The following is a 25,557-nucleotide window of genomic DNA, read 5'->3' on the forward strand; positions in this document are numbered from 1 at the left end:
CAAATAAATGTAAAACCATATTGTTCAGGACATGGGGAGAACATCATCTGACGTTTGTGTATATCAGTGTGGCACTCCCTCAGCACTGACTCTCTGACAGTGCGGCGCTCCCTCAGCACTGACCCTCTGACAGTGAGGCACACCCTCCACCCTGACCTTGCAGCAGTGTGACACTCCCTCCACCCCGACCCTCTGACAGTGTGGTATTCCCTCAGCGCTGACCCCTCCTATAGTGCCTATTCACTCAGCCCTGACCCTCTGATAGTGTAGCATTGACCCTCTGACAGTGAGGCACTCCCTCAGCACTGACCCTCCGACAATGCAGCGCTCCCTCAGCACTGACCCTCCGACAGTGCGACGCTCCCTCAGCACTGACCCTCTGACAATGCAGCGCTCCCTCAGCAATGTTACTGAGATTACAGAGATACAGGCTACAAGATTAGATGGGAGAGAGGACGTTTTAGCAATTTTGGAAGATCTGAAAATAGATAAGACCCCGGGGCTGGATGGGATTTATCCTCGAATTCTCTGGGAAGCCAGGGAGGAGATTGCAGAGCCTTTAGCCTTGATCTTTATGTCATCATTGTTGACAGGTGCAGTGCCAGGAGACTGGAGGATAGCAAATGTTGTCCCTTGTTTAAGAAGGGGACTAGAGACAACCCTGGTAATTATAGGCCAGTGAGCCTTTACTGTGGGTAAAGTGTTGGAAATGGTTATAAGAGATAGGATTTATAATCATCTGGAAAGGAATAATTTGATTAGGGATAGTCAATATGGTTTTGTGAAGAGTAGGTCGTGCCTCACAAACCTTATTGAGTTCTTTGAGAAGGTGACAAAACAGATGGATGAGGGTCAAGCGGTTGATGTGGTGTATATGAACTTCAGTAAGGTGTTTGATAAGGTTCCTCATGGTGGGCTATTGCACAAAATAAGGACTTTCAGGATTGAGGGTGAGTTAGTGGTTTGGATCAGAAATTGGCTGGCTGAAAGAAGTCAGAGGGTGGTGGTTGGTGGAAAATGTTCATTCCTGTAGCTCGGTTACAGTGGTGTTTTGGGGCCCCTGCTGTTTATCATTTTTATAAATGATCTGGAGGTGGGCATAGAGGATAGGTTAGTAAATTTGCAGATGACTTTAAAGTAGGCAGAATTGTGGATAGTGCCGAAGGATGTTGTGGGTTACAGAGAGACATAGATAATATGCCGAGCTGAGCTGAGATTGGCAAATGGAATTTATTGCAGAAAAGTGTGAGGTAGTTTGCTTCAGAAGACGTAGCAGGAATGCAGAGTACTGGGCTAATGGTAAAATTCTTGGCAGTGTAGATGAACAGAGAAATCTCGGTATCCAGGTGCATAAATCCATGAAAGTTGCCACCCAGGCTGATAGGGTTATTAAGAAGGCATATGGTGTGTTGGCGTTTATTGGTAGGGGGATTGAATTTCGGAGACACGAGATCATGCTTCAGCTGTACAAGATACTGGTGCGGCCGCACCTGGAGTATTGTGGACAGTTCTGGTCACCACATTATAGGAAGGATGTGAAAGCTTTGGAAAGGATTCAGACAAGATTTACTAGGATGTTGCCTGGTGTGGAGGGAAGGTCTTACGAGGAAATGCTGAGGGAACTGAGGCTGTTTTCGTTGGGAGAGAAGAAGATTGAGAGATGACTTAATTGAGACATATAAGATAATCAGAGGGTTAGATAGGGTGGACAGGGAGAGCCTTTTTCCTTGGATGGTGAAGGATAACATGAGGGGACATAGCTTTAAATTGAGGGGTGACAGATTTAGGAGAGATATCAGGGTAGTTTCTTTACTCAGAGAGTAGTACAGGTGTATAATGGCATGTCTGCAACAGTCGTAGACTCTGCAATGTTAAGTGCATTTAAACGGGCATTGGGCATATATATGGATAATAATGGAATGGTATAGGTTAGATGGGCAGCAGATTATTTCCACAGGTCAGCACAACATCGGGGGCCGAAAGGCCTGTACTGTGTTGTAATGTTCTATGTTCTATGACCCTCTGTTATAGAGAATGGAGACCTGACCTCTCAGCCTGGGGACAGGAATATCCCCGTGTGGGGCAATGGCTGACAATATTTAACAATGTTTGATTGGAGCTGGTCAAGCAGTAATGCGTCAATAAAAACCGAATGAACCGCGGATGCTGTCAATCAGATGGAGTACTGTTTGTCCACATTCATTCCGGGGTTGAAGTGTTCATTTCCTAATTGTGGAGAGGTAGGATAGGATGTGAAGTGTCTCTCTGAGCTGGGTGTGATGCGAAGGCCTGTTACAGAGTGAGTTTTTTGAGTGTTACTTTGTTGTGTATGAAGAGGTGGTAATCTGCCAATGATGTGGAAATATTAGTCCCCACAACATCGCCCTAAACCCTGTCAGTGTGGAAACACATTAGCTGCAGTTATACCAGAGCTTCTACAACATCAGAGAGCCTGCTCTTCCTCCTTGCTTTCAAACTGCTTTAATTTACTGACTACTTTTGTGATGGAACAAGACAGTACAATTCTAGATCTAAATTCAAACCAATCCTGAACTGACCCAGGACAATGTTCATCTGACCGTCTGGAATACTGGTTTGCAGTTGCAACCCTCACACGCTCAAACCTGCTTTAAATATCGGAAAGTGCACAGCTGCTCTGACCCCCATGGAGTCTGCCTCGAGATTAGTTCACATCCCGTCTTGTTACTCCTCCCTCCTCAAGCTCACCAACCTACCTTGACTCAGAGTATTGAATAGAGGAGTTGGGAGGTCATGTTGTGACTGTACAGGACATTGGTTAGTCCACTTGTGAAATATTGTGTGCAATTCTGGTCTCCCTACTATAAGAAGGATGTTGTGAAACCTGAAAGGGTTCAGAAAAGACTTACAAGGATGTTGCCAGGGTTGGAGGATTTCAGCTTTGGGGAGAGGCTGAACAGGCTGGGGCTGTTCTCCCTGGAGCATCGGAGGCTGAGGGGTGACCTTTTAGAAGTTTATAAAATCATGAGGGAAATGGTTAGAAAAAACAGACAAGATCTTTTCCCTGGGGTCGGGGAGTCCAGAACTAGAGGGCATAGGTTTATGTGAGAGGGGAAAGATATAAAAGGCACCTAAGGGGCAACATTTTCACTCGGAGGGTGGTATGTGTATGGAATGAGCTGCCAGAGGATGTGGTGGAGGCTGGTACAATTATAATATTTAAGAGGCATTTGGATGGGTATATGAATAGGAAGGGTTTGGAGGAATATGGGCTGGGTGCTAGCAGGTGGGACTAGATTGGGTTGGGATATCTGGTCGGCATGGACGGGTTGGACCGAAGGGTCTGTTCCCATGCTGTACATCTCTATAGGTCTCAATGATTCTATGACTCATGGTGTATCAGAGACTTGATCTTCAAATTGACACCCTCATTTTCAAATCCTTCCTACATTGACTCAGGCCTCTTTGATCTTGTCATTCCCTCTATCTGAGTGCTAACCAGCTCTCTCCATATTCCTCTAATCCACGCCTCATTAATACATCCCACTTCCCTTTCTCCTCATTGGCAGCTCTCTCATCTCCCTCTCTCTCAGCCTCACCACCGCTCTCTCCTCTTTTAAGACACTCCTTAATATTTACCTCTCTGACCAAGATTCTCATCTCTTTTTAAAGTTTCATTCAGGGATGTGGGTGTCACTGGCTGGGCCAGTATTTATTGCCTGTCCCTAGTTGCCCCTTGAGAAGGGGGGGGGGGGGGGGGGTGAGCTGCCTTCTTGACCTGCTGCAGTCCGTGTGCTGTGGGTTGACCCACAATGCCCTTAGGGAGGGAATTCCAGGATTCTGACCCAGTGACAGTGAAGGAACAGCGATATATTTCCAAGTCAGGGTGGTGAGTGGCTGGGAGGGGAACTTGCAGGGGGTGGTGTTGTATGTGCTGCTGCCCTTGTCTTTTGGAAGTGGTTGTGGGTTTGGAAGGAGCTGTCTGAGGATCTTTGGTGAATTTCTCCAGTGCATCTTGTAGATGGTACACACTGCTGCTACTGAGCATCGGTGGTGGAGGGAATGGATGCATGTGGATGTGGTGCGAACCAAGCGGCTGCTTTGTCCTGGATGGTGTCGAGCTTCTTGAGTGTTGTTGGAGCTGCCCCCATCCAGGGGCAAGTGGGGAGTATTCCATCACTCCTGACTTGTGCCTTGTAGATGGTGAGACAGGCTTTGAGGAGTCAGGAAGTGAGTTACTTGCCGCAGTATTCCAAGCCCCTGACCTGCTCTTGTAGCCACTGTATTTATGTGGCGAGTCCAGTTAAGTTTCTGGTCAATGTCCTGTTCTGTCCAAATGTCCTTATGGGATTCAGTGTCAAACTTTGATTGGAAACATAGCTATGAAGTGCTTTGCAATGTTTTGCTGCATTAAGATGCTACATAAATGCAAGGTGCTGTTGTGAGCAGTTCTCAGTGATTCAGAACAATCTGAAGTGAATCAAACCTCCACTGTCCTTCCTGCATTACACTCCACTCCCAGTTTATCATGTTAATGGACTGAGTAAAAACAAAAGAAACCTTCCTCATTAACTAAATTAATTTGACAAGGCTCAACTATATCTTTATACAGAACAGAACAACATCACTGCAGAAGTAATGAATCAGTTTGAAGGGTTTATAGAGCACATTAAGGTGCTATGTGAATGCAGGTCCTCCCTTTCGTCAGGGAGTTGTAATTTTTGGATTGTTGCTTGACCCTGTTACTTTATAATATTGAGATTTGGAAGCTTAAAGAGTCAAATTGGTTTTCAGTGTGTGTATAATCCCTGAACAGAACCCCATCAGTAAGAGTCAAGTAAATAAGTGCCCCCTCCCAACTGTGAAGGACCAGACTGGAGTCCAGATGTTTCATCCTCAATATGTGCAGTATGATCAGTTAGAGTTCCACCAGTAGTCCCTGAGTTCAAGAAATAGCAGCAACAGCAATGTGCATTTATGTAGCACCTTTAGTACACTCGAAAGTGTAGGCCCTGGAGCAGCAGCACGGTGGCTCAGTGGTTAGCACTGCTGCCTCACAGCACCAAGGACCCGGATTTGATTCCAGCCTCAGGCGACTGAACATGTGGAGTTTGCGCATTCTCCCCGTGTCTGTATGGGTTTCCTCCGGGTGCTCCGGTTTCCTCCCACAATCCAAAGATGTTGAGGTTAGGTAGATAGGTCTTGCTAAATTACCCATACTGCTGGTCAGGGATGTGTAGGTTAGCCATGGGAAATGCAGGGTTACAGGGATGGTATGGGTCTGGGTGAGATGCTCTTCGGAGGGTGAGTGTGACTCAGTGGGCTGAATGGCCTGCTTCCACGCTGTAGGGATTCTATGAAAGTGCTTCACAGGGTATGGAGTCAGACAGAGATTGATACGGAGGGCAGGGCATTCCTGTTTTTGGACTAAGTCCAGAAGTGGGAAAGTGTCCAGGAGAGAAACCTGTGCCAGTCAAAACTGAGAGAGCCCAGCCAATCTCTGGCAATCAGACAGCTGATTGGCCGCCTGCGTTGGGAAGTCACTGATGGGCGCGAGGGGTTCAGGTTGCTCAGAAACAAAGCTGACTCTCAGTGCTTACCATTGGCCTTTTCCCCCCACCCCCCCCCCCGGGTCCCATGTCCCCACCAACCCCCCACCGAACCCTCCATGAATTGTGCTCAGACTGATGTCCTCCTATCTCCCCAAACTTCCACTCCAACAGCCTGCCCATATTAAAAAGATTGGCCAACTCTTCCTTCTCCCACCTCGAGCTGCAATAATTGTAGTGGGGAGGCAGGGTGAGGCCCTTAAACTCTCATTGACTTCAGATGGAGATGAGGAGGACCTTCCTCCCAGAGGGGAGTGGATCTGTGGAGCTCTTTACTGTAGAGGGCTATCAAGGCTGGGAGAGACAAAGTTTTAATCGTCAACGGGAATCAAGAGGTTGTGGGAAAAAGTAGGAAAGTGGAGTTGTGTGTACGGAATGAGCTGCCAGAGGAAGTAGTGGAGTCTAGTACAATTACAACATTTAAAAGGCATCTGGATGCTGCCTGCCTTGCTGTGTTCCTCTCCCTACTGATGCTGCCTGCCTTGCTGTGTTCCTCTCCCTCCTGATGCTGCCTGCCTTGCTGTGTCCCTCTCCCACCTGATGCTGCCTGCCTTGCTGTGTTCCTCTCCCTCCTGATGCTGCCTGCCTTGCTGTGTCCCTCTCCCTCCTGATGCTGCCTGCCTTGCTGTGTCCCTCTCCTCCTGATGCTGCCTGCCTTGCTGTGTTCCTCTCCCTACTGATGCTGCCTGCCTTGCTGTGTTCCTCTCCCTCCTGATGCTGCCTGCCTTGCTGTGTCCCTCTCCCACCTGATGCTGCCTGCCTTGCTGTGTTCCTCTCCCTCCTGATGCTGCCTGCCTTGCTGTGTTCCTCTCCCTCCTGATGCTGCCTGCCTTGCTGTGTCCCTCTCCCTCCTGATGCTGCCTGCCTTGCTGTGTTCCTCTCCCTACTGATGCTGCCTGCCTTGCTGTGTTCCTCTCCCTCCTGATGCTGCCTGCCTTGCTGTGTCCCTCTCCCACCTGATGCTGCCTGCCTTGCTGTGTTCCTCTCCCTCCTGATGCTGCCTGCCTTGCTGTGTTCCTCTCCCTCCTGATGCTGCCTGCCTTGCTGTGTCCCTCTCCCTCCTGATGCTGCCTGCCTTGCTGTGTCCCTCTCCCACCTGATGCTGCCTGCCTTGCTGTGTCCCTCTCCCTCCTGATGCTGCCTGCCTTGCTGTGTTCCTCTCCCTCCTGATGCTGCCTGCCTTGCTGTCTTCCTCTCCCTCCTGATGCTGCCTGCCTTGCTGTGTTCCTCTCCCTCCTGATGCTGCCTGCCTTGCTGTGTTCCTCTCCCTCCTGATGCTGCCTGCCTTGCTGTGTTCCTCTCCCTCCTGATGCTGCCTGCCTTGCTGTGTTCCCCCAGCCTCCTGGTTGTCTACTCCTCCTGCTGTGGTTTATTGAAGGATCTCAGTTGGGCGTGGGGTAAGATGGTTGAGTATGGCCCACAAATGTTTGTTTTTTTTTGTTGTTGCTGCTGTGTGGGAGCCAACAGTCACACAGCAATCTGCTCCCTCCCCCAGAGTTTGCTTTGGGCAGAGGCAGTGAGATGCAGGGGTTCGAACTCAGCACCATGCCACCCTCCCAACTACAGGCGCCCAGCCTCTGAGACACATTCAGGTCACCACACATTCCATCAAAGAGGAGTGTTAAGGAGGAGAGAGGAAGGGGGACGGAGGGGACGGAGGGGGTGGGTGTGGGGGGGATGGGGGTGGGGGAGGGGCGGGATGGAGGTGGCAGGATTGGACAGAAGCTCAGAGCCCCAGCAGCTGAAAACCCTTGGAAAGGTCACACCCAGAACTTCCCCACCGCCTCACCTTTTTGAGTGTGTTCCATTGGGGAACCAGTCAGAACTATACAACAGTAATCGCTGCCTAAGGCTATAGATGGCAGAATCGTTACGGTGCAGAAAGAGGCTATTCAGCCCATCGTGCCTGCATCAGCTCCATTCCCTAACCCCAATCTCCTGCCTTTTCCTCACTTCCCTGCACACCGTTTCTAACGAACTAGCCATCTAATCCCGTCTGGAATGCCTCCGAAGAACCTGCCTCCCCCACATTCCCAGGCCCGAACTACTCACTGTATAAAAGTGATTTTCCACACTTCACCTTTGCTTCATTTGCACAATTTTCCAAATCTGCACCCTCTCTCTTTTTTTCTTTGATGAGCAGGAACAACTTCTCTCTGTCTAGATAAGATAAAATATTTTGGCTTCCAAACATTAATCGATGGAGATGGTATTATAAAAGTTTTGGACTATCTTTCTGTTCTATATTTTAATCTTTTATGAGCTATTCCAGTTGTGGCCAGTTAAAAATAGTGTCTGTTTGCTACCATCACAAGATAAAGGATTTTTTGGTTGAACTTTCACCCTTGATTAAATAACTCCCTTCTCTGTGAATAGATTCAGACTAGCTCCAGGTTTGTGAATGTGGTTCTATTACCCAAAGCCTCTCTTTAATGTGGTGTTGACTCTGGTATGGAGGTATCTGCCCACCCCCTTGGTGATCTTTATTGGTGGTGATGGGGGTCTTGCTTTTAGCTGGACAGTCAGCAAGAATCCACCATTCCCTCTTTTCAGGATGCACTGCTGGATGGAGCATCAATCAGGTGTGTAACTGGGCAGCGGTGATCCCATCCCCACCCCATCCCCTCAAGGCAGCCAATCAAAGACTCTAGACTGAGCTCTACATTGCTCAGTGGCGCCACTGTGAAGCCACATGGCTGTGGCCGGTACTGCTACCACTCACAGGTTTTTTTTTCTTTCTCTTTTTCATTTTTTCCCCAGCCCCCATGGTGTGTGTGTGCAGGTGTGAGACACAGTGAGAGACACAAGGTGTACGAATCTTTATTCAATTTCCACCACCTGGAAGAAAGGAAATACCCCAGTGGCCAATGACAAGCAGTGCCCTACACAAAGGGCAATGCTGTGTGATCAAACAGTGAAGGGGAGGGCAGGGACTAAATCAAAATAGAGTTGGAGGGGGAAATGATGACTCCACTACTACTCACAGGTTGAACTGCTGAGCAGGTCAGTGATTGGATATGATTTGATTGATTATTGTCACGTACTGAGATACAATGAAACGTATTGTTTTGCATGCCAACCAGGCAAATTACGCCTTTCATAAGTACATCAGGGTAATAGAACAGAATGCAGAATATAGTGTTACAGCAACAGAAAAGGTGCAGAGGAAGACTAACTCTAATATATGACGGTCCCTTCATCAGTCTGATAACAGCGGGGAAGAAGCTGTTCCATAATGGCAGGAGAGGGTCCAGCATATTTAGGGAGTGGTGTGAGGACACTCACAGGGGAGGAAGGGGTTGATTTCCAGTCAATCCCATCCATGATTCTCTCATTTTCCAAATCTGGTTCCTTCAGCCAGCAGCAGAACCCAGTCAGATGCCAGCCTACCAACTGGGAACCCAGTCAGATGCCAGCCTGCTGACTGGGAACCCAGTCAGATATCAGCCTGCCAACTGGGAACCCAGTCAGATACCAGCCTGCTAACTGGGAACCCAGTCAGATATCAGCCTGCCAACTGGGAATCCTGTCAGATACCAGCCTGTCAACTGGGAATCCAGTCAGATACTAGCCTGCTAACTGGGAACCCAGTCAGATACCAGCTTGTTAACTGGGAAATCCAGTCAGATACCAGCCTGTTAATTGGGAACCCAGTCAGATACCAGCCTGCCAACTGGGAACCCAGTCAGATACCAGCTTGCCAACTGGGAAATCCAGTCAGATACCAGCCTGTTAATTGGGAACCCAGTCAGATACCAGCCTGCTAACTAGGAAATCCAGTCAGATACCAGCCTGTTAATTGGGAACCCAGTCAGATAACAGCCTGCCAACTGGGATCCCAGTCAGATTCCAGCCTGCCAACTGGGAAATCCAGTCAGATATCAGCCTGCCAACTGGGAATCCTGTCAGATACCAGCCTGCCAACTGGGAACTCAGTCAGATAGCAGCCTGGCTAAATGGGCACGATGAATATTGATACCATGAGAATGAGGACACTAAAGTGATGTATAATTGTCCACCTAAAGTTGTTAATTGGCAGCAACAAAGACGTCCAGCAGGAGCTGCCCACGAGGCTTCCAGTTCCTCGGGCTGGTGAGGCCAGAAACAGGGAGATAATGGACTGAACATGTGGTTGGGGAACTGCTGTAGGAAGCAAGGATTTAAATTCTTGGATCACTGGGGTATGTTTTGTGGTAAGCATAAATTCTACAAGAGAGACGGTTTGCACCTTAATTGGTTAGGGACCAGCATTTTGGCAGGCAGGTTTTCTACTGCAACACAGCTTCGTTTAAACGGGGGGGGAGGGGACAAACTGGATGTTTAAAAAGGAAATTGAAGGGAAAGTTAGAACAAGAGAAGTCTAGAAAGTCAACTGTATTAATGAGGCAGAAAACTCAGAAAGGGATCATGCTGTAAGGTTGAGTGAACTAGGAGTTGATGGGAAGGGTGAGGGCAGTAACAAATTAAAAATACTATACATGAATGCACGAAGCATTAGACATAAGATGGATGAGCTTGAGGCTCTTTTGGAAATTGGCAGATACGATATTGTGGGGATAACTGAGACGTGGCTTCAAGTGGACAGGGCCTGGGAAATGAATATTCAAGGCTACACGTGCTTTCGTAACAGAGGGGGTGGGGTGGCCCTGTTGGTAAGGGATGATATTCAGTCCCTTGCGCGGGGAGACCTAGAATCAGGGGATGTAGAGTCAGTGTGGATAGAGCTGAGAAATCCTAAGGGTAAAAAGACCCTCTTGGGAGTTATCTGCAGGCCCCCAAACAGTGGTCTGGATGTCGGATGTAAGTTAAATCAGGAGCTGAAATTGGCCTGTCGCAAAGATGTTACTCCAGTTGTTATGGGGGATTTCAACATGCAGGTGGACTGGGAGAATCAGGATGGTATTGGACTTCAAGAAAGAGACTTTGTGGAGTGCCTCAGAGATGGATTCTTAGAACAGCTGGTGCTGGAGCCTACCAGGGAGAAGGCAATTCTGGATCTGATATTGTGCAACAAACCAGAATTGATCAGGGACCTCGAAGTGAAGGAGCCATTGGGAAGTAGTGACCATAATACAATAAGCTTCAATCTGCAATTTGAGAGGGAGAGGGTACAGTCGGAAGTGACAATATTTCTGTTGAATAAAGGGAACTTTGGAGCTATGAGGGAGGAGCTGGCCAAAGTTCAATGGTGCAATACCTTAGCAGGGATGACAGTGGAGGAACAATGGCAGATATTTCTGGATATAATGCAGAAGATGCAGGATCAATTCATTCCAAAAAGGAAGAAAGATCCTAGGAGGAGGCATGGGTGGCTGTGGCTGACGAGGGAAGTTAAGAAACATATAAAGTTAAAATAGAAAAAGTATAACATAGCAAAGATAAGTGGGAAAACGGAGGACTGGGAAGCTTTTAAAGAACAACAGGGGATTACTAAGAAGGAAATACACAGAGAAAAAATGAGGTACGAAGGTAAACTGGCCAAAAATATAAAGGAGGATAGTAAAAGCTTTTTTAGGTCTGTGAAAGGCAAAAAAATGGTGAAGATTAAAATTGGGCCCTTGAAGACAGAAACAGGGGAATATATTACGGGGAACAAAGAAATGGCAGAAGAATTGAATTGGTACTTCAGATCTGTGTTCACTGGGGAAGACACAAGCAATCTCCCTGAGGTAACAGTGGCTGAAGGACCTGAACTGAAGGGAATTTATATTTGCCAGGAATTGGTTTTGGAGAGACTGTTAGGTCTGAAGGTTGATAAGTCCCTGGGGCCTGATGGTCTACATCCCAGGGTACTGAAGGAGGTGGCTCGAGAAATCATGGATGCGTTGGTGATTATTTTCCAGAGTTCGATAGAATCGGGATCAGTTCCTGCGGATTGGAGGGTGGCTAATGTTGTACCATTTTTTAAGAAAGATGGGAGAGAGAAAGCAGGAAATTATAGACCAGTTAGTCTGACCTCAGTGGTGGGAAAGATGCTGGAGTCTAATATAAAGGATGAAATTACGACACATCTGGATAATAGTAACAGGATAGGTCAGATCAGCATGGATTTATGAAGGGGAAATCATGCTTGACTGATCATCTGGAATTTTTTGAGGATGTAACTCTGAAAATGGACGAGGGAGATCCAGTAGATGTGATGTACCTGGACTTTCAGAAAGCTTTTGATAAAGTCCCACATAGGAGGTTAGTGAGCAAAATTAGGGCGCATGGTATTGGGGGCAAAGTAGTAACTTGGATTGAAAGTTGGTTGGCTGATAGGAAACAAAGAGTAGTGATAAACAGCTCCATTTCGGAATGGCAGGCAGCGACCAGTGGGTACCGCAGGGATCAGTACTCGGACTGCAGCTTTTTACAATATATGTTAATGATATTGAAGATGGTATTAATAGTATCATTAACAAATTTGATAATGATAATAAGCTGGGTGGCAGGGTGAAATGTGAAGAGAATGTTAGGAGATTACAGGGTGACCTGGACAAGTTAGGTGAGTGCTGGAAATGTGTTGCTGGAAAAGCGCAGCAGGTCAGGCAGCATCCAGGGAACAGGAGAATCGACGTTTCAGGCATAAGCCCTTCGAGGGCTTATGCCCGAAACGTCGATTCTCCTGTTCCCTGGATGCTGCCTGACCTGCTGCGCTTTTCCAGCAACACATTTCCAGCTCTGATCTCCAGCATCTGCAGACCTCACTTTCTCCTCAAAGTTAGGTGAGTGGTCAGATGCATGGCAGATGTAGTTTAATGTGGATAAATGTATGGTTATCCACTTTGGTGGCAAGAACAGGAAGGCAGATTACTACCTAAATGGAATCAATTTAGGTAAAGGGGCAGTACAGAGAGATCTGGGTGTTCTTGTACACCAGTCAATGAAGGCAAGCATGCAGGTACAGCAGGTAGTGAAGAAGGCTAATAGCATGCTGGCCTTCATAACAAGAGGGATTGAGTATAGAAGCAAAGAGGTTCTTCTGCAGCTGTACGGAGCCCTGGTGAGACCACACCTGGAGTACTGTTGCAGTTCTGGTCTCCAAATTTGAGGAAAGACATTCTGGCTATTGAGGGAGTGCAGCGTAGGTTCACGAGGTCAATTCTTGGAATGGCGGGACTACCTTACACTGAAAGACTGGAGCGACTGGGCTTGTATACCCTTGAGTTTTGAAGACTGAGAGGGGATCTGATTGAGACATATAAGTTTATTAAAGGATTGGACACTCTGGAGGCAGGAAACATGTTTCCGCTGATGGGTGAGTGCCGAACCAGAGGACACAGCTTAAAAATACGGGGTAGACCATTTAGGACAGAGATGAGGAGAAACTTCTTCACTCAGAGAGTGATGGCTGTGTGGAATGCCCTTCCCCAGAGGGCAGTGGAAGACCAGTCTCTGGATTCATTTAAGAAAGAGTTGGATAGAGCTCTCAAGGATAGTGGAATCAAGGATTATGGAGATAAGGCAGAAACAGGATACTGATTGAGGATGATCAGCCACGATCATATTGAATGGTGGTGCAGGCTCGAAGGGCAGAATGGCCTACTCCTGCACCTATTGTCTATGGTCTTACTGAGGCAGGGGGAGAGGAGGGTCCCAGCCTGGTCAAATAAACCCAAACTCACCCTGGGGGGGCGGATGGACCTTACATTCCAGGCCGTAGGTCTTCACCATGATGAACCGCTCTGACCTATCCAGCAAACCCAACAAAACCCAAGTGCAGCAGTTTGAAGGCCAATGTTTCAGTGTAACACCTTCCTTTTTAACAGGAAGAACATGTTTGCCGGAGGGGAAGCTATCCAGATGAACGGAGACATGCCTCACGATGGGGGACAAGGAGGTGGCGGGCATGAAATCCCAGACGAACTGAAGAAAACAGGAAGGTAGGAATCGCAGGTCCAGCAGGATGAGATTATTTAGCTGTTTGTATATGGGCTGTGGCCATCGCTGACTAGACCAACCTTTATTGCTGCAACACTGCCCTGGAGCTCCTGTACCTGGTCGATCTGGTGGATCTCAAAGATGCTAGAGGAAAGGCTGGCACCTGTAGAGGGTCTAGGTCAGTGTGTTCCCCTCCCACTCAAAACAAACGGCCAATAACACAGTCGAAAAGTGTGGTGCTGGAAAAGCACAGCTGGTCAAGCAGATACCGAGGAACAGGAGAGTCGGTGTATTGAGCATAAGCTCTTCATCAGGAATGGGTGCTCCTCGGATGCTGCCTGACCTGCTGTGCTTTTCCAGCACCACACTCTCTGACTCTGATCACCAGCATCTGCAGTCCTCACCTTCTCCTGACCAATAACAGCGTCCTAACCTGTAATACATAACACCCAGCGTCATTCAGTGTCAAGATTGACCGATATGACGGATATGGGATAATATGGGAAAATAGCGTTGTGGCAGAAGCTTAGCCACAAATGAGTCAGAACCCAATCAGATACCAGCCTGCCAACTGGGAACAGTCAGATACCAGCCTGCCAACTGGGAATCCAGTCAGATACCAGCCTGCCAACTGGGAACCCAGTCAGATGCCAGCCTGCTAACTGGGAACAGTCAGATACCAGCCTGTTAAGTGGCTTGGTGGCTCAGTGGTTAGCCCTGCAGCCTCACAGCACCAGGGACCTGGGTTCGATTCCAGCCTCGGGTGACTGTCTGTGTGGAGCTTGCACATTCTCCCCGTGTCTGTGTGGGTTTCCTCCGGGTGCTCCGGTTTCCTCCCACAGTCGAAAGATGTGCAGGTTAGGGTGGATTGGCGATGCTAAATTGCCCCATAGTGTTAGGTGTATTAGACAGAGGGGAATGGGTCTGTGTGGGTTACACTTCGGAGGAGCGGTGTGGACTTGTTGGGTCGAAGGGCCTGTTTCCACACTGTAGGGAATCTAATCTCGTCTAACAGAGAACCCAGTCAGATACCAGCTTGCTAACTGGGAACCCAGTCAGATGCCAGAACAAGTCTCAGTGGTGGTGCTGGTTAGAGGACTGTATGGTATATTCCTGCTTCTCTTCCATCTGTTCCAAATAGTTGCCAGAATTAGCATCACAACATCTTCCCACTGCAGGAATGAACCTGTTTGATTCTGTGGGACAGCTGTGGCAAAGTACGTTATATTGAAGAATCCTGAGGGGGTGGCTTGTTCGGGCAGATGCTCTGAGAGAATGTTTCCTCTCACAGGGAAATCTAGAATGAGACCAGAGACCGTTTCAAAAGTAAGGGTTCTGTCGGAGACTGAGGAGGAATTTCTCTCTCACAGGGTCGTTTGTGTTTGGAATTCTTTTCCCCAAAGCTCAGTGGACACTCGGTCCTCGATTATATATCCAGGGTTGAGTCAGACAGGTTTTTACGTGAGAAGGAAGTCCAAGGTAATGGGAGGGCACAGTGAGACGGCAGGAAGGTGAAGTTGGGACCACACCCAGATCAGCCATGATCTTCTTGAATGATGGAACAATTAAGAGGGTCTGAATGGCCTCCTCTTACTCTTGGGTCTAATGATCTTTTGTTGATTCTCTAACATTGCGTTCCCCAATACTTTATTTTGAATGACTTGATTTTAATTTGAAACAATAAAATTAAACATGGCAGTGTCATTGGCACGTTTCACACACTGCATTCTCTCAGATACCTCGGTTTGAAATAATTTACTCCAGCTCCCGTTTTGAATACAGAGGAACCTCAATTATCCAGTATTCACTTATCCAAATTTCAGATTATCTGAACAAGATTGCAAGGTCCCGACGCTTGGCTAACTGTGTTATCCAGCATTTGATTATCTGAACATTTGATTTTCCGAACATTCGATTATCCGAACAAAATACTCCCTGCCTGTGTCATTCGGATAATCGAGGTTCCTATGTAAAGGAGATCTGAAGGAGGGTGGAGTTGGGGTCGGAGATCTGGTCTGGAATGTTGAACTCGAGGTCTCCCTCAGCTTTGTCCCTGAAGGAATGTTCTGATGAAATGTTCTCAGTTTCATGTTTTCTGTTCCTCAGATTGTTTGGGGGTTTTATGGCTGATATCAGAAGGAAGATCCCATGGTTTGCCAGTGATTTTTATGACGCACTGAGCATCCAGTCACTTTCTGCCGTTCTGTTTATCTACCTGGGCACTGTGACCAATGCCATCACCTTTGGAGGTCTCCTTGGGGATGCCACTGACAACATGCAGGTAGGTTCTGGCTGTCTATCTGCTGTCTCTGACTCCACATTGTCCTCATGTGGACACATTGCGCTGACTGCCATCCTCCTTCAACCTGTCACACCTGCAGCTACAGAATCGGGCCATTCGGCTCAATGCTTCTAAACTGGGGCTTATTCTTTCCTCCAATCACACTTCACCTCACCCCATCAGCATACTGTTCCCATTAATCACTTGTCTTTATCTAGATTCTCCATAAATTCATCGGTACCAATTGCCCTGATAATTCCTGTAGGAGTACAATCCATACTCTCCCCATATACACACCATCATTTACAAAATACCTTGCAAGGCCTGCAACTAACACTACATCGGTCAGAGGGGCAGGAAACCAACCACCAGGATACATGAGCACCAACTAACCACAAAATGACATGACCAATTCTCACTAGTGTCCATACACACAGACAAAGAGGGACACCAGTCCGACTGAGACAATATATCCATCCTAGGACACGCTAAACAAAGACACACACAGGAATACCTGGAGGCCTGGCATTCAAACAGGAACTCCATCAATAAACAATCGATTTGGACCCCATTTACCAACCTCTGAGAAAAAGAACCAGTAATGATATCACCACCACAACAGACCAAGGCACATAAATAGAAAACTGGAGACTCTCACTGACGATGTTACCCAGTGTGGTGACAAAACGTCTGAAAATGAACCTCCCAGCTCAGCAAGCAAACCTACATCCAGAACCTCAACCTGAGCTACAAATCTTCTCAAAAATGGCAAACTCTCCCCACTCTCCTGGATTCCCAGTTGGATTTATGACTGATCGTCTTAATTTTTGTTTAGATTAGATTACCTACAGTGTGGAAACAGGCCCTTCGGCCCAACAAGTCCACACCGACCCTCTGAAAAGAAACCAACCCCCCTATATTCACCCCTGACTAATCCACCTAACACTACAGGCAATTTAGCTTGGCCAATTTACCTGACCTGCACATCTTTGGACTGTGGGAGGAAACCGGAGCACCCGGAGGAAACCCACACAGACACGAGGAGAATTTACAAACTCCACACAGACAGTTGCCCAAGGCGGGAATTTCTGATTCCTAGTTCAAGTCTCACCAGTAAGTAGAAACACCTTCTGTGTTGCTGTTCTCTATCACCCCTTCCGTGCTGCATCAGGTCATTCCTCAGTATTCTCTTTTCGTGACCAAAGAGCCCCCTGCCCAATTGTTCTTGATGACTGTACCTCTTGCAGTTTGGGTATCACTGTGGTCAATCATTTCTGATCTTCTCTGCTGCATATTTCGTAACCTGGAGATCAGAATTACTCTCAGTTCTCCAAGTGAAGGTCATGTAAGTTTAACAGAACACCTCTTCGGTTGTAATTGTCTGGAAAAGCATCACAGTTGCTTGCTTTGCTTCAGCAGTGACCTTATCAAACTGCCTCGCTACCTACAGTAATTTATTTATCAGTTTCCCAAAATCCCTTTGATCCTTTGCTACAATTGATTCAGACTTTGCAAAGAATGTTCCAACATAGAGGTGAGCCATCTATCTTCATTAGAGACTTGTCAGCAATGTGGAGGCTGGGGGATTGGAAGGCTAGTGTGTTTGTAAGTTTAGCTCACAGGCACTGCAAGCAGAGCGTCCTGGTGAACAGTTAGAAAACAGACTGGAGGAAAGTGTCCAATTGTTTCTCCCAGTATCAGGAGCACTGTCCTTCCAGAAAAGCAGTCACTCAGAGTCTGCTGGTCACACAAAGCTTGGAAATGTAGTAAACAGTGAAGGGGACAGAGATCGATAGGTTCTTGATCAGTAAGAGGATCTAGGGTTAGACTATAGACTATAACACAATAAGATATTGGAGCATTCTTGTAAACCTCCTGTGGATCCCTTCCAACACTAGCGCATCTTTCCTTAGATATGGAGCCCAAATGCTCCAAATGCAGTCTCATTAGAGCCCTATAAGGCCTCAGCAGTACATCCCTGCTCTAGTATCCTAGTCCTCTTGAAATTAATGCGAACATTGCATTTGCCTTCCAAACTGCCATTCTGTGCTTACATGTTAACCTTAACAGAATCCTGAACTAGGACTCCTAAGTCCCTTTGTGCTTTTGATTTCTGAAGTATTTCCCAAATTACAAAATATTCTGCGCTTATATTCTTCCTACGCAAGTGCATAACCTCACACTTTTCCCCCATTGTATTCCATTTGCCACTTCTTTGCCCACACTCCTAGCCTGTCCCAAGTCCATCTGCAGCCTCCGTGCTCCCTCGGCAAAGCTGTCCCTCCACCCGTGTTTGTGACTCCTGCAAACCTCATAACAACGCCCTCCATTCCTTCTCCCAGACTGTTGATGTATAACATGAACAGTGGGTTACAGGGAGAGAGCAGGAGATTGGGGATGAGAAACATATCAGCCATGGACGAATGGTGGGGCAGACTGGATGGGTTGAATGGCCTAATTCAGCACCGATATTTTATGGTTTTATGGCCAGGCTTCAGGAGGTAAAATGGTAAAATGGACAGGTGGATGGCAGATTCAATTTCACAGCAAGAAACATGAACCGATATATTTTGGAAGGAAGAGCCAGGAAAGGCCAAACTGAACAAACACTACTAAACCAGAGAGTGGCTGTGACCTGGGAGCAGTTCAGAGCTCTCCATGTGGATTTGGATCAATACATGAAAAGGAGACGTTTGCAGATTTATGGTGGAAACAGCAGAAGGGTGGTTAGCCCTTTCAGAGCATGAGCACGGCCTTGCCCTTTCTCTATAAATATTGAATTTTACTGTGATACTTGCTTATATCTCCTGTTTGAGGTGTTTATCAAATGTATTTTTCTTATCACTTTTTTTTTATTTGCTGCTGACAGGCCAATCACTTGTAATAGATTTCAACGTTTCTTTTGAAGGAATTGCTCTGTAACACCATTGGGGAGGGACTGGGGATAGTGTGGAACAAACTCAAACAGAGTGGGGAAGTGAATACTGTTGAGATGTTACTGGGGAGGCTCATTAGTCAATATAAGGTGTCACAAAGCTGGCCCCTTTTTTTAAAAAGCTGTTCCTTTTCTCAAGGAAACTGCGTCGTTGGTTTTTTTTCAGAGGGGTCGTAAACATCTCCTGGTGTTGATTTGACTGGGTTGTTACAGAGATTAAAGTATATTGAGAGGCCTTTTTGTTTATATGTAACCAGGTGAGGCTTCAGTCCAAAGTGGTCATGTTTTAGAAGTGACCTGTACAATGAAAGGGGAGTGGTCAGCTCTCTAGCTGAGCAGTTGAGTTCAGTCCAGAACTCGTTAGGAGTTCAACAATGAGCTGTGTGGAAACAGGCTCGCTCTCTCTTTCTGGAAAAAGTGAGGACTGCAGATGCTGGAGATCAGAGCTGAAAATGTGTTGCTGGAAAAGCGCAGCAGGTCAGGCAGCATCCAAGGAGCAGGAGAATCGACGTTGCATGCATGAGCCCTTTTTCAGGAATCATTCCTGAAGAAGGGCTCATGCCCGAAACGTCGATCTCCTGTTCCTTGGATGCTGCCTGACCTGCTGCGCTTTTCCAGCAACACTTTTCAGCTCGCTCTCTCTTTCTGCCCTTCTAACTTCAACCTGTAAGCATCTGTTCCACTTTGTATTACTGCTAATTGGGACTGTTGTTTGTATTCGGAACAGCATAATTAAGTCTAGTTTGGATAGACTGAGTTCTGTAGGGGTTCTTTATTCTGTTCTTTGTGTTTCATTGTGTAATTTTGTGAATATACATTTCTGTCTGTTTTAAAACCTAGTAGTCAACCGAGCTAGCTTACTTCCGGTAATTCTCCCTGTACACTTATTGAATTGCAAAGTTATGGCCTGGGTTGCCTGCTCAAGAATGTTTTGAGTAATCTGGCCCAGTCCTTAACAAAGAAATAATGGAAGGATACCTCAAGAACACCAGCAGGGACTTGGTTGGGCCGAATGGCCTGTTTCTGCACTGTAGGGGTGCCACAGTGGCTGGGGTGGCACGGTGGCTCAGTGGTTAGCACTGCTGCCTCATAGTGCCAGGGACCCGGGTTCAATTCCAGCCTCAGGCGACTGCCTGTGTGGAGTTTGCACATTCTCCCCGTGTCTGTGTGGGCTTGCTCCGGTTTCCTCCCACAGTCCCAAAATGTGCAGCTTTGGTGAATTGGCCCTAGTAAACTTTCCACAATGTACAGGAAACACTAATGCACCCAACCTAGGTGGGTGCATTAGTCAGGAGGTAAATATAGGGGAATGGATCTGGGTGAGTTAATTTTCAGAGGGTCAGTGTGGACTTGTTGTTTCCACATTGTAGGGATTCGATGATTCTATGTAACAGGGGTCACTGCTGCCGACCCAGCCTTTCGGTCAGATTAGAAACCCCCTTCGAAGGGGATTTGAGGACCACATGTCTGATGGAGGTTTCTGATTCTGATTTTTGTGTTATCTCAGGGTGTGCTGGAGAGTTTCCTGGGCACAGCGATTAGTGGAGCTGTCTTCTGTCTCTTCGCTGGACAGCCACTCACCATCCTTAGCAGCACGGGGCCGGTGCTGGTCTTTGAACGTCTCCTGTACAGCTTCAGCAAGTAAGTTAACCAACTGCTGCAATTTCATAACAAGGTCCGAGAGTGGGCACATGTCACGAAAGGTCTTAGTTGCAAACATTTGTGTGGTCTGGCCTAGTCCATAACAAAGCGAAGAAGGATACCTCAAGAACACCAGCAGGGACTTGGTTGGGCCGAATGTCCTGTTTCTGCACCGTAGGGGTGGCACAGTGGCTGGGTGGCCTGGTGGCTCGGTGGTTAGCACTGCTGCCTCACAGCACCAGGGACCCCGGTTCGATTCCAGCCTCAGGTGACTGTCTGATAAAAATATTTGCAAAGAAGATCCTGAGAGTTCTGGGATTGATGAGGTTGGGATAAAGCTTTATAAAGCACTGGGTCCTTACTGTCCCCAAAACAAGAGTTTGGTGTTGGCTGGACCTTTATCTCTAATTCGTGGGCGTTGCTCTATCGGGAAAGTGCAAAGGGCCTCAAGTAGCTGCAGAGGTACCAGGGGCTGGAGAGACTGGGTTTGCACCACCTACAGCAGAGAAGGTTAAAGCAAGATTTAAATGAGGCTGAAATTAGATGGGGCTTAGTTAATTGGGGAGGAATTGGACGGTCTTTCCATTTCTCATCAACAGAATTTTACCTCAAAGTGCCTCACCCTGACAAAGTGTTGGGCAGATTGAGTGGATCTGTTGTGATCTGGCGAGTGTCTCTGAGCACTGTTCCCTCATTTCTTCGTCAGTGTGTCACAGCTAACTTTAGTTTGTACCAGCCACCACATAAACTGACCAAACACAGGAGATCATTCAGCCCCAATATGCCAGTGCCATCCCTTTAAAGAGCTCAGCACTCCCCTGCTTTCTCCCCGGAGCCCTCCTTGTGAATGTGCTCCCACCGCCCCACCATGCAGCTGGTTCCAGATCATTGGAACTCACTGCTCAATTAAACTTACCTCAAACAAGCCTCACCTTCACCCACCTCCAAATGGTCCTTTTATCTTCAATCACTTTCCTTGGGTAACCAACCCTTCCAATGGGGCAAACAGTTTCTCTTAACTTTCCCAATCCCTTTGTGACTGGATCCGCCAACCAAGTGTAGAGGACAGATTTGAGGGCATTCTGGAGAATCTGTACCAGCATGGCATCAACTTACACCCAGTCCTGGGCACCTTATAATCTCTGCCCTTCAGCACAGCTTTCTCTCTGCTTCTGTTTGATTTCCAGCATCCGGTACTTTGGGAAAAGCTTGAGATCGTGAAAGGTGCTATACAAATGCAATTCTTTTGTTTTGGTGAGGGAAGTAAATGATCTGAGCGTCATGTTCTCGGGCACATCTGAACTGTCTGGGTGGACGTGCACCAACCAATCCTTGTTTAGTTAGTCTAAGTCTTCAGTGGAAGAGAGGGTCAACCTTGATAAACTGAAGACCTGGTCGCATTATCTCTGGGATATGTCATGTCCTCTGTGGGACCTCACAGTCAGCACAGAATAGTGGTTCTGGAACATTCTGGTACACAATCTAAAGAAACTGGTTAGCTCCTCCCAGGAGTGTTTTTTTCTATCCCAATGGACAGAGCTTCTTTCATGTTGTCAGTTAACCCTTTCAGGTGCTAACTGTCTAATACAACAGCCAGCTTTTGGGAAAGGAAATGAAGATTTTGGACAGAGTGCAGTGAAGACTGATTCGGCAGTGTAGGATTCTCCAGGAACGAGGATAGATTAGAGTAAAGCTGGGGCTGTTCTCGTAAGAGACATAGTGACAGGGAAAAGGATTTAATGGAGATGGGACCGAGCAAATAGGGAGAAACTGGATGGGAGGGAGCAAAGGTTAACTGTGATTGGGAAAACGAAACCATCCAATCAGAAGGATGTTGTGAAACTTGAAAGAATTCAGAAAAGATTTACAAGGATGTTGCCAGGGTTGGAGGATTTGAGCTACAGGGAGAGGCTGAACAGGCTGGGGCTGTTTTCCCTGGAGCATCGGAGGCTGAGGAGTGACCTTATAGAGGTTTACAAAATTATGAGGGGCATGGATAGGATAAATAGGCAAAGTCTTTTCCCTGGGATGGGGGAATCCAGAACTAGAGGGCATTGGTTTAGGGTGAGAGGGGAAAGATATAAAAAGGACCTAAGGGGCAACTTTTTCACGCAGAGGGTGGTACGTGTATGGAATGAGCTGCCAGAGGAAGTGGTGGAGGCTGGTACAATTGCAACATTTAAGAGGCATTTGGATGGGTATATGAATAGGAAGGGTTTGGGGGGATATGGGCCGTTGGCAGGCGGGACTAGATTGGGCTGGGATATCTGATCGGCGTGGACCAAAGGGTCTGTTTCCATGCTGTACATTTCTATGACTCTAAGAAAAGGCTGTGTCTTATATGTGCGTGATTCGGATGTGCTACCTGATATTGTGTGGAAGTCAATTCAATCACAGCTTTCCAAAAGGATGCAAATAATTGTCTGAATAGCTCTTACAAACACAGTACAGGCACAATGGGCCAAATGGCCTCTAGCTGTGCAGTTATCATTCTATGACTCTCTTTGGATCTTGAGAACAATGGAAGGTATGGTTTGGTTTTTACTGTTTGATCTGCCTCTGTATCCCAATGACACGAGATTCACCCTTGCATGAGTAGTACACGCTTAAATAAATATCTATTTTTAAATGTTCTTTTTTAAAAAAAGTTAGCATCTGCTGCTACCCGGTGCTAATCTGAGGGGGTAAAATCTGCTCAGTGAGTTGTGAATTAATTAACTGTCAGCAGGTGTCTGGCCAGCAGAGAATGTGACACTCAGATCATTTACTTTCCTCACTAAAACAAGGGATTTGCATTTGTATAGCAACTTCCACAATCTCAAGACGTCCCCAAACACAAACTAAATGATATGAATGCCGGAAATCAGAGAGAAACACAGAGAAAGCACTTCTGAAGAAATGTCAGATCAGACTTGAAGCATTTACTCTGCTCCTCTCTCCACAGATTCTGCCAGATCTGCTGAGTTTCTCCAGCATTCTCTAAATTTGTTTCAGGATGTCCTCCATTGCTTTACAGAGAATGAAGCACTTTTGGAAGTACTTCCCAGAAATGCAGAGCGAGTTTTAACATCCCACAGACAGCAGTGCAATAATGACCAATAATCTGTAATGGCCAATTCCTGCTTTCTCTTGTACAGTATATAACTTGTGCTGCAAACCAGCATTGTGTGAAAAAGGTAATATTTAAGCAGCAGAGAATTCTTAGGATTTGCTACATGCAACTGAGCGAGTTTAGAGCAATACTGGCTTACAATTGTTGAAAAGCTGGAGCTTGTCAGTAAGTGCTGGAGTGTAGTTTCCAGTAATCCAGGGGAATGCAGGACAGAAAGTGGACCAGCAGACCATGAGCAGTCTTGGAGCTAGTCTCTGATGGAGTGGCTTTGGTCGAATGGTTAAGGCCAGATCATGGAAAGTTCCGAGTTGTGATCCCTTGTGAAGATTTAATGAGATTTGGTGAATCACAGAGACACAAATGTCTTTGGGTTTTGCAGAGAAATCCAGGGAGTCTGTTATTTGCTGTTAATTATATTCTGTGGGATGTTCGACTATTATTAGTCTGTTGAGAGTGTGGTGATGGAAAAGCACAGCAGGTCAGGCAGCATCCGAGGAGCAGGAGAATCGACGTTTCAGGCAAAAGCCCTTCATCAGCTTTTCCAGCGCCACACTCTTGACTCTAATCTCCAGCATTTGCAGTCCTCACTTTCTACTATCATTAAGTCTGTTACCCATATTTGCCTCATGTTAAATTTTGGATCTTAGAATATAAGTCATATCTTCCTCTGCACGGTTTAAACTAGTTTTTTTGTTGTTGATCATCTTTGCAAGTTTAGTTAAGTGTTTTTATAATAAATAATTTATTCTTCCCATTATGAATGAATCCTGGCTGAATTGTTTCCACAACTAATTCAGATACGGTCCAAAACCTCTCTAATTGGCCACGTCATCACTCTGGGTAAATGTCAATTTATTCTCACCAATCAGGGAGTGGCAGTAGAAAGGAAACATGCCCTGGGTCATAAAAATGGAGACTACAGCAAGTGCTGGAGAACTTCAGCATGTCCAGGAATGTCCATTGGGAGAGAAACAGCAGTTCAGATTGATGAGCTTTCACTTGATGTACACGAGGTCCCTGGGGAGCACTGAGAATCAGAGAGACCTTGGTGTACATGTCCTCCAGTCCCTTAAGGTAGCAAGGCAACGAGGTAAAGCAGTTTAGAATTCATATGGGACCCTTACTTTTATTAGCTAAGGCAGAGAGTTGAAAAGCAGAGAGGTTATATTGGAACTGTATAAAGTGTTGGTTAGACCACGGCTAGAGTATTATGTTCAGTTCTGGAATCCACATTACAGGAGGGGTATGATAGCCCTGCAGAGAGTGCAGAGCGAGATTTACCAGGATGTGGCCTGGGCTGGAGAGTTCCAGTGATGAAGAGGGATTGGACTGACTGGTTTCCTTAGAGCTGGCGGGGATTGAGAGGGGGCATGATTGAGATTGATAAAATGATAAGGGGGATAGACAGGGTTGACAGGAAGGAACTTTTCCCCTTGGTGGAGGGATCAGTGTCCCTGGTAGGGGGGCACAGAAATTGAAAGGAAGGGGCAGGAGGCTTTGTGGGGATGTGAGGAAACCCTTTCTCACCCGGGGCGGGAATCTGGAACCCACTGCCTGTGAGGGTGGGAGAGGCAGGAACCCCCATCACATTGAAGAAGCATTTAGATGTGCACTTGTGATGTCAAGGTGTACAGGGCTATGGGCTAAGTGCTGCCAAATGAGATTGGAATAGTGAGGGGACTAATTTCTGACAGGCGCCGAAGGGCTTTTTTTGTGCTGTAGCTCTCTATGACACTTTATCTGAAGTGTATACAGTACGGGAGACCTTGGCCTGGTTTCTGTTCTTTATCTTCCTCCTTCATCTCAAGATTCTTGCTGCAAAGAGATAAGTGTTTCAGGATGTGGCTGTGGGTAATTATTATTGCAGTGACAGTACACACCTTAGCGCAAACACACACACCACACATACACACACACACACACACACACACGTGCATCACACACTCACACACGCGCACACACACACAGGAACTGAACTAAAGTGAACAATATTGCTGTAGTCAACAATTTGCCTGTTGGTGCAGTGACCAGCTCCATTGGCACCAGTGACTCTGTGTGACCTGGCAGGTTCCTGTGCACCTCCTGGGTAACCTGTTGTGTAGTTTGCCAATCAGCTGTGCCAGCTTGGAACTGGGCA

General features: G+C 46.9%; 1 protein-coding gene across 4 annotated transcripts in view; it reads left to right on the forward strand.

Annotated features, from left to right (window-relative positions):
- Positions 1-25,557, forward strand: part of slc4a4a (solute carrier family 4 member 4a) — a 266,877-nt gene that overhangs the window by 146,503 nt on the left and 94,817 nt on the right. For all 4 annotated transcript variants that reach the window (XM_087979895.1, XM_087979896.1, XM_087979897.1 and 1 more), the window contains exons 11-13: positions 13,340-13,453; positions 15,558-15,732; positions 20,175-20,308. In XM_087979895.1, coding sequence (XP_087836021.1) covers positions 13,340-13,453; positions 15,558-15,732; positions 20,175-20,308 — 423 coding nt within the window. The remainder of the gene's footprint in view (positions 1-13,339; positions 13,454-15,557; positions 15,733-20,174; positions 20,309-25,557) is intronic.

Source organism: Chiloscyllium plagiosum, unplaced genomic scaffold, assembly GCF_037043375.1.
Source record: "Chiloscyllium plagiosum isolate Xiang-an unplaced genomic scaffold, Cpla_swu_hap1 HiC_scaffold_36, whole genome shotgun sequence".
In the NCBI taxonomy this organism is placed as follows: Eukaryota; Metazoa; Chordata; class Chondrichthyes; order Orectolobiformes; family Hemiscylliidae; genus Chiloscyllium; species Chiloscyllium plagiosum.